General features: G+C 41.3%; 1 protein-coding gene across 1 annotated transcript; it reads left to right on the forward strand.

Annotated features, from left to right (window-relative positions):
- Positions 1 to 313: 313 nt before the first annotated feature.
- LOC140536177 (RING finger protein 122) lies at positions 314 to 9,282 on the forward strand. Its single transcript, XM_072657862.1, has 6 exons — positions 314 to 1,653; positions 3,081 to 3,230; positions 5,867 to 5,910; positions 6,512 to 6,553; positions 7,717 to 7,799; positions 8,336 to 9,282. The coding sequence occupies exons 1-6, from the start codon at positions 1,629 to 1,631 to the stop codon at positions 8,457 to 8,459; spliced, it is 468 nt and encodes a 155-aa protein (XP_072513963.1). The 5' UTR covers positions 314 to 1,628; the 3' UTR covers positions 8,460 to 9,282.
- Positions 9,283 to 9,288: the final 6 nt, after the last annotated feature.

A 9,288-nucleotide genomic window follows, 5' to 3' on the forward strand; every position in this document is an offset into this window, starting at 1 on the left:
TGAGTGAGAGAGAGAGAGAGAGAGAGAGAGAGAGAGAGAGAGAGAGAGAGAGAGAGAGAGAGAGGGAGAGAGAGAGAGAGGTCATCCTCTGACTGCAGTCACCCCTAAAACACAAGAGAATGAGTGAGAGAGAGAGAGAGAGGGAGAGAGAGGTCATCCTCTGACTGCAGTCACCCCTAAAACACAAGAGGAGAATGAGTGAGAGAGAGAGAAAGAGAGAGAGAGAGAGAGAGAGAGAGAGAGAGAGAGAGAGAGAGAGAGAGAGAGAGAGAGATTGGAGGAGGGGAACAGCACACGCAGGACGGAAGGAAAGGAGGGAGGGAGTGAGTGACTGAGTGAGGGAGTGGGTGAGCGGAGTTGCGAGGCAAACCCAGGATCACATGAGCGCATATCTGTTTACAAACTGAAGCTGGGAGGCCGAGGCAGAGAGGAGCAAGAAACCGAGGAGCTAATACACTGGGGCCTGACACACACTCCACCCAGGAACCATTGTCAAGAACAAGGAAGTCTGGATGAACTGAACGCTGTCATCAGCCTTTGTGGGGTTTTTTTCCTACTGAAGAAAGGATTGAGAGACCAGATGGTTTGAGGCGGAGAGAAAAACACTCCCCCACATAGGCTGCATACATGCTCGAGAAATAACAGCCTCACTCTAACTACAGGGTGGTAGAATAGGTGTGTGTGTGTGTGTTCGCTGTCTTTGTCTTTTGTTTCTCTTTTCCTGGTCATTTTTTTTGGAAGTGGGCCTGCATTTGCGCCGGAGAAGAAGGAATACCCCTTACGGATCAGCCATTTTCAGAAAGGGAAAGACAGGAGAGAGAGGGGAGGACTCTGGAAGAAAGAGAATGACATCAATGAGGGACGAGGCTCGTCCAAATCTGTGGTAGGGCTTGTGGAGGCGGATGAGGACAAAGACAGTTCCTCCAGTGATCTCCTATTCTGGATGTTGCTCAGCCTCGCTGCTGTCAAGCTGGAGCGTGGCTTTGTTTTTCAGACAGTTGGATGCATCTTTGTAGGTCACTAGAGCAGAAGGTCCACGTAGGCTACCTTCAAAGGACTCAAGTCCACGTCCGTCCATCAGTCCATCCATCTATGTTTTGACATTGAACGTGGTGGGGTTTTTTTTGTGCTAGCATCCCGACTAGGGTCCCTTTTCTCGACACCTAGGAAGCTAGCAAGGACACAACGTTAGCTGGTATGAGGACGAGCTCTTTGTCTCTGTGGCAAGGCAACCGTATGCCAACAAGCTAACTAGCATAGCTAGTTCTGAGTCGATATCGACGGCGACGAAGACGACGATAAACCAAAAAGAAAAGACCGTGAAAATGAACGAAGTAAAGACGAAGACACAATAAAAACAACACGGAGAGGCGAGCCGTTTCTCGCGTCTCTTCAGAGCTTCCGCATTAAAAAAACTTGGCTAGCTAACACTTTGGTGAAGACCACGTCGAGATTTGACAAGGACGGGCATTAAAGTGGGCCCGGCGGTCAACTTCTTCTAGTTTTTGCTTGAAACCCATCGTGAGGAACAGCTTCAGCCTCAGCCTCAGCCTCAGCCTCAGCCTCCTTCACTTCGCCTCACGAAACCCTGAACCCAGCGAGCCGCTAGCCTTTCGGAGTCGAGTTACATGCAACCATTCCAATGGTGTAACGGTGAGCAGCCACACAACACTAAGAGTTGAGCCTAACTTCCTTTGACTTTGACATGTTTAGGGTTTTGCGTCGTGTTTTACCCCGTTCCCCCCTTTCCCCACCTTCCCCACCGTTTACTCTACTTCATATGAGAGCCGCCTCGCGCAGGTAGAGCTGGAAAACCTCGCCTGCTGCTTTCCGCCTCTCTGTTTGCCTGCAGTTCTGCCAGAATTTGAAATAACTGCTTTCTCGAGGTACTGGCCGCGTCCAAAACCACTTTGGCCAGGGCCCCCACGTTAGTCACACTACTTAGTGTGGCAGTGCGGTTTTGGACGCAACCAGTGGCTTAGCGAGGCCTTAAATCGGTGTCTAAATCTCAAGGGTTTTACTTGTTATTATGCTATTAGATCATTAACGAATGTGTTTAAATAATGCTTTTTTTAATTACTTTTTTAATTATTAGATTAATAATTCAAACATTAATAAACATTTAGACATAAAAAGAAATAAAGTTAAAGAAAGTCATTTAGACAATATGTAAATAAAAAGATGTAAAATTATTTAACAAATAATTTAGATAATTAATTTATTTTTAGATATTAATTATTGAACTAAATTATTATTAAATTAGATATTATTTAATAATAATTTAGACATTAATCAACATTTGAGAAAAATGAATGACTTTGAGAATGTATAGTATAGTATAGTAACATAATAACATGTAGACATAATAACATAATATCACATAATAATAATAATAAGTTCAGAGTGTTTTTTTGTGTGTGTGTTTTTACAGTCCAAACTGGCATTTTTTGTGAGGGCGAAACTAGACCGCTAACCCAAATAAGGTATTGGGTATGGTAACATTGTGAAAACCCCTAAGATTTGGTTGTTTTTGTGTGTCAAAAGCTACTTATCTCAGCCCCCACCCCTGAAAAAAGTTTACAGTAATCCCAATGCAAGTACCCAACCCCCCTACAGTAGTTTAATGGGTACTGTAGTTATTATTGAAGGCCTTTTCAGGGCATTCCCATAAACATGCGTTAATTACTTTTTTTTAAACTAGAAAAATAGGCCCATATAGTTTGGGATGTGTTTTTCTATGAGTGAAGGTGAGCAGCAGTGTGGTTCAAACTCCTTACATATGAATGGAGATCCTTATAATACACACACCAGCTGCCTGCCCCCATCTCTAAAGGGCCAGATGGCGGTTTGCTGGAGGTGGCGCCACAGTGGTCCATGTTTGCTTTGTGCATAGTTAATTACCCAGATTCCCCTTGGCACCAAATGCATGGACAGTGACCAAAAGCCATTGAACTTCCTTGCCAAATGTTTACCTTATCTTTTACGGTCAGCTTGACCACTGCTGTATACCACTGCTGTAAGTGCACATGTTTATGTAAGTGTTTGTGTGTGTGTGTGTGTGTGTGTGTGTGTGTGTGCAGGCTGCCTCTGTGGTCTAGGGCTGCAGCGTTCAGACTGCGATATGACGTCGGAGGATCTGTATCACCTGCCACTCAACGTGTACGTCATCGTACTGGGCATCGGCCTGTTCGTCTTTATGCTCAGCGTCATCTTTTGCTGCTACCTGTTCCGGGTACAAGCATCCACACTCACACACTCACATACACACACACTTTTGCTGCTGTCTGGTCAAATAAGTTCACATGCGCGCACACACACACACATACATAAAGACACTTAGCAATACCCTTTTTTTTTTTTTTTTTTTTTTACACATTACAACACACTTAAGACAATATGCCCCATGTTTTTACTGGTACTCTGCACTCACACACACACACACACTGGCCATTGTGTTTCCAACAGCTCAGGGAAAATGTTACAGGCCAACTCACTATAATTTCGCAACACAGACTCATAATTTCTTTAACGTGATGTAAAAAGTACAGAACAGTGTGAACTGAAAATTAGCATTCATGCCTTGCTGTCATTTGTACATTTAATAAATGTAGGTCATATGATAAGATAAATACTTGAGTGATTGTACTATGTGTTATTTTTGGGGGTTTGTTCTTTACTCGTGTTACTGAATTGAAATACTTTGAGTATTTTAGCTTAATTACATTTTTGAGAGGAAAACAATACTATTTACTCTTTGTATTTTCATTAAGAGATGAATTATGGGTAGTATGGATAGGTAGTGCTATCAGGTCAATATCAGCAGAAAATGGGGGGGTTGAATATATATATATATATATATATATATATATATATATATATATATATATATATATATATATATATATATATATAATGTGTGTGTGTGTGTGTGTGTGTGTGCGTGTGTGCGTGTGTGTGTGTGTTCCTGGTACAGTGACTATAAAAAGTATTCACCCCCTTGGATGTTTTCCCCTTTTATTGCATTTATAAATGGAATCATGGTCAATATAATTTGACTTTTTTCATAACAAGAATAGACAAGTAAGTAATTAATTTATAACTAAACAAGTAAAATAATGTAAATTAAATAACAATATATTTGCATAAATATTTACCCCCTTTAAAGTGACTGACCTGATTCAACAGAGGTCCAGGCAGTCATTGCTAGTAGTCTCACAGTTGAGAGCAGTAAATGTGTCTCAAGTGATTGTAGTATGACGACACCTGTCTGGAAGGTCCAGTCACTGGTTAATCAGTATTCTTGGTTACAAAAACACCATAAAGACAAAATAATACTCCGCACAGCTCAGAGAAAAGGTTTTTAAAGAGTGAATATTAAAGTGAGGGGATGGATGCAAAAAAAATCAAGTCACTGAAGATCGCCTGGAGTTCAGTTAAATCCATCATTAAGAAATGGAAGAAATATGGAACAGGTTCTAAATATGCCTAGAGCTGGCCATCCTCACAAACTGGGAGACTGTGCAAGAAGGAGGCTAGTGAGAGAGGCTATTAAGACAGAATTTGCAAAAAAACAAAAACAACAACAACAAAAAAAACAGCTGAATTATATTGACCATAATTCCATTTATAATCCATTTTTTTAAATCATTAAAAGAGGAAGAAGAGGAGTACAAATCTTAAAACCAGAAGGTTTTTCACGGTTTTCATCTTAACCCTTTAAAGCCTGAAGCGAATAATAATTCAGATAACTCTAATTATCTAATTGAATCTAACTGGAGTGTCGATTATTAATTATTAGAAAATAGAATGATTCATTATTTTTAAAAAATCACTTTACATATATGACTTTTATTTTTAATCACATTTGATGCATGTGGGATGTGTTGCTTACAGCAGGTTTTGTAAAAAGTAGTTCATTATTTGATTATCACACAGATGTTGCAGAGGTCTCTAAAACTCAAACACACTATATGGACAAAAGTATTGGGACACCTGCTCATTTACTGTTGCTTCAGTAATCAGGGATATTAATAGAGACTAAACAAGCTGTGTGTTTTGTGCATTTGCACATATGTCTCAGCAATGGGTGCATGTTAAAGTAGCTGAATGCATTAGAAGGACACACAGTGTGTGAATCAAATATGATACACTTGGCTTTAAAGGGTTAAAATGAGTTCGAGTTTTTCCGCATTTAAATGTGTTGTTTTTTATTAAACATATATCCCAGCTCATAGCAGTATAAAGGCATACTGACCACAAATATGCCAAGTTGTCTTGTGCAAGGGTTCGTACTATTGCATAGTCGCAAACACCACACATCATATCACGCACTGCTGCATCACATGCTATTGCACCACACGCCTCTGCTTCACACACACACACACCAACGAAGAGAGAATACTTTTACACTTATTGCTTAAAGGTTTACTTTTTACTGTTATGTTCATAAACAAGTGCACACTTCTGCTTTGCACAGCATAAGATAAGAAGATAAGATAAGATTTTGACCCATACTTAAGTACAGTTTCTTTTGAACGTTTTACAACCAGGGTGTCCACAAAAGGCTAGTTTGGCTGCAGGTTTTCAATCCAGCCCAGCTTAAAGACACATAAAGACACATGAAACTGAGAACTACTGATTAAATCAGGTGTGTTTCACCTCAATTCAGGCCACTAGACTGGAACTTTATGGTAAAAACTGGACGCTCCTGTTTGACAGTGCCATGCATTGCCACACCATTCTGAAACAAGTCCTCCAGTCTTCATGGTTGCTGCAGTTGAACTGTCGAACTGCATGTGGTATTGGCACATATACAGGAAGCGTGGGTGATCATGCCTTTTGTGTTTTTTTTTTGTTTGACTTTGCAGGTTGAAACAGCAAGACACTAGACAGCAGTACAGCTACAATGAGGTACTGCAATACAGCCAGAGAACCGGTCCACACTGTCCTGAGAAAGGCTTGTAATCCCTGTTTTGATGTAGAAGGCTTAACGCTGACTGTGCACTTGTCTGAGAGAGAGGAATGAATGAGGAACTGTCCAAAATAGAGATACAAAAGAGTAATCATGCTCCAAAACTACACTGACAAGCAGCATCAGTGGGTTGTGGGTAGTGTAGAATTGGTAAATATAGCATACGCTCTGTAGGCGTTACATTGAAACCCAATCTGAGCTTCTCTTAGGTAGATGACCTTCACATGTGCTACAGCGAGTGAGTAGGCTGAGCATATTGGCCCCAACACAAGGCATGTGGCAAACATGTAAATGTGTCATCTGCCACTTTCGATGTGTGTGTATGTGTGGGCTGAGCTTAAACTTGAGGCATGCACTAAATAAATGGCGTGTGAAATTAATTGACATTCGTTAGCAAAGGTGTATCTGCATCTCGTTGAGACGCTCTGCAGTCTTGGGTGGATTTCCTGAAGAATATTAAAAGCTTAGGTGGCAATGTGCTCTACCCACGCGTAACAGCTTGCTGAAAACCCTTTTCCTTCCTGGTTTTCTTTCAAACAGGTGGTGCTGAAAGGGGCGGGGAAGAAGCTGAGCCTTCTGGGAGTACGTATTCAATCTTTGATGTGGTTGACTTGCATGTTTCCATATGTAAACAGTATGCCTTTTGGTTTTGGAAATGATGTGTATCTGCATGTTTCCTCTATGCTCTATAGTATCCAACTGCCTTAGTTGCCAGAGTTCAAGGCAGAACTGCTAGTTTGCAGACTACTTGAAATAGACGCCAATTAAATAGTTGATGTTCATACTCTCATTTAGAATCTGTGTGGTCTGATAACATTGGCAACTGCTATACTATGGTCATTACAAGACTAGAACCCATGACCAAAAAAGCTACTCTTTTAAAAAATAAAGGGGCTTCCAACAGGTCTAAGAGATTTCACAGAACAGTTTATTTTTTATTTTTGCTGAAGAAAATGTTCTCAGACCCAGACCTGAAAAATGATAATGTCTAACTTATGTCTAACCATATCCTGTACATTGAAGCAGCCTACTGTCATATCAAATTACATTACAATACAGTATTCTTTTTTTTAACAATATTGACAATTTTCACACTAAACTGGATGAATTATGAACAAATACTCTAAATAAATATTCTCATTTCAAGTAAAATTGGCTTTAAAAAGTGCATATTTTAATATAGAGCCTTATAACTTGTCTTGTAGTGCAGCTTTACATTACTGCTATTAATAATAGCCACAGTCCCAAAACATAGGTAAGAGTTTTTGTGCTCCACTTCTCTCTTTTCAAAACCGCCATGCAAATTAACTCGACCGCTGTCTTCACACCCTTGAGTCGTCAAGTCGTCATAACGCATAAATACTCAAATTTAAATAGTTGTCAATGGTTTATGGATTACAGGTCCAGGTGTGGCGACTAGGTCCGGACTCGAACCTGACCTTTGCCATAGAAGAACCACTTTTGGTCCATAAAGACCCACAATTGGAACAGAGATGTGAGAGTGTGAAGAACCTTTAAATTGTTAAAGAAATATTTACATCAGTTGAGGGTTCTTTAGACCTTTTAAAGGGTTCTTCACACTCACACATCCCACACATTACAAACACTTTTTTAATGGAACCAAAAGTGGTTCTTCTCTGGCGTCACTTAAAGAACCATTAGAAGCACCCTTATTTTTAAGACTGTAGCATAGCTAGGTCTACTCCTCGACAATGTTAAGTGTGTGTGTGTTCCGCTTCTTGCAGCAGCCCTGTGCCGTGTGTCTGGAGGAATTTAAAGCCCGAGACGAGCTGGGTGTCTGTCCGTGCTCACACACCTTCCATAAGAAGTAAGTGCTAGTTCAAGCTAAACCCAGAACATTGAGGCAGCAGTTTGCAGGAGCCTAGCAAATGTTTAGACCCCAAAACAGGAGACTGTTTACCCATGTATCCTGCATTTGCCAAGTGTTACAGGCCAGAGGACATGAGGAAGGGGCTTTGGTGGGGGATGGGTACGGGCCAAGCATTAGCCTAAGAGCAGATAAAATAACAAGAGCATCTTATAACGGGACGAGTGCCAGCTTCCGATAGTGCCTACACATTTATTCGCAACTCTACACTTGTGATCCAAAAATAGCAAAGCTTTAAAGTCATATTTCACACAGAAATGCTAGCATTGCTAAAACAGGCTCAAAAACCCAGCCAGTGTTGTAGAAATTGGATCATGCTGACTCATTAGTTTTCTGTCAGTTAGCCACATCGGTATTTGATTGTATAGAACTGGGAGCTTATCCTGTTTTTGTTGGAGTAACTGTCTCCCTCATTATATTCCATAATTTTTAACAGCAGTTTCAGATTTTGAAAGCATTCCTCCTGTTATTCTCAGGTGCCTGCTGAAATGGCTGGAGATCCGCAGCGTCTGCCCCATGTGCAACAAGCCAATCATGCGACTACAAAACGACAACACTCCGCGTGGTGCCGAGGGGCCGCAAGACCCCGAGGAGGTGTGACCCTGAAAAATTTAATGACCTAAACAAAAACAACACAAACAAAAATGCTTACTGGCCTATGGCCATATTCATTACCTCCAAAACTGCCACCATTGGAGCGCGCACACACACAATCTGACACGTGAGGAGATAGGATTAAAAATATAGCTCTCCATTATGCACCAACCTTTCGGAGGCCTAGTGAACTGCCTGCTGTGTCATCCTATAGAGAGGGGGAGGGGGGGTGGCTGGGCAGAGTACCCCACACGAACGCCTCCATTCAAGAGCTAGCACCTGATTGGCAAAAGCCAAAAATAGCTGCCCGATTTACTCCGCTATGTTCTGTGAATAGACCAGAGTTCCTTAGCAAGGCACAAGTCGTGCGTTCTAGGTGAGGTCGGAGTTCAAGAGGGAGGTAAACACCTTGGTGGTTTGCCTCGGGGGAGGTGTCTCCAAGCAACCAGCTAATGAGGAACGGCACTGAAGTGGAGCAACTCTATGAAAAGCACTACTGCTCGCAAGGACAGTGCCCGACGACAAGCAGGATGGTCTAACTGCAAGAGAGTTTGAGAGTCTGCTATGTACCAATGTTTCGAGGCTGTAGAGCGTAGGTAAAAGTGTATTGTCTGTTCGACTGGTACTACAAGTCTTTACTTGGGCCTTGTGTAGTGCTTACAAGAAAGAAAATGTTAAGATATGAATTAGTAACCAGCAGTTACAATGTACTTCCCCATTACTGAATATGTATCAGGGTCTCAAGTGACCGTACCCTACCCTTTTTTCTCGTTTTTTTGTATGGTTTGGATGTTTTTGGAATAAAAATTTCATGTTTTGTGGTTAAGAATCTTGA

The sequence above is a fragment of the Salminus brasiliensis genome, chromosome 15 (assembly GCF_030463535.1).
Source record: "Salminus brasiliensis chromosome 15, fSalBra1.hap2, whole genome shotgun sequence".
NCBI classification, from domain to species: domain Eukaryota; kingdom Metazoa; phylum Chordata; class Actinopteri; order Characiformes; family Bryconidae; genus Salminus; species Salminus brasiliensis.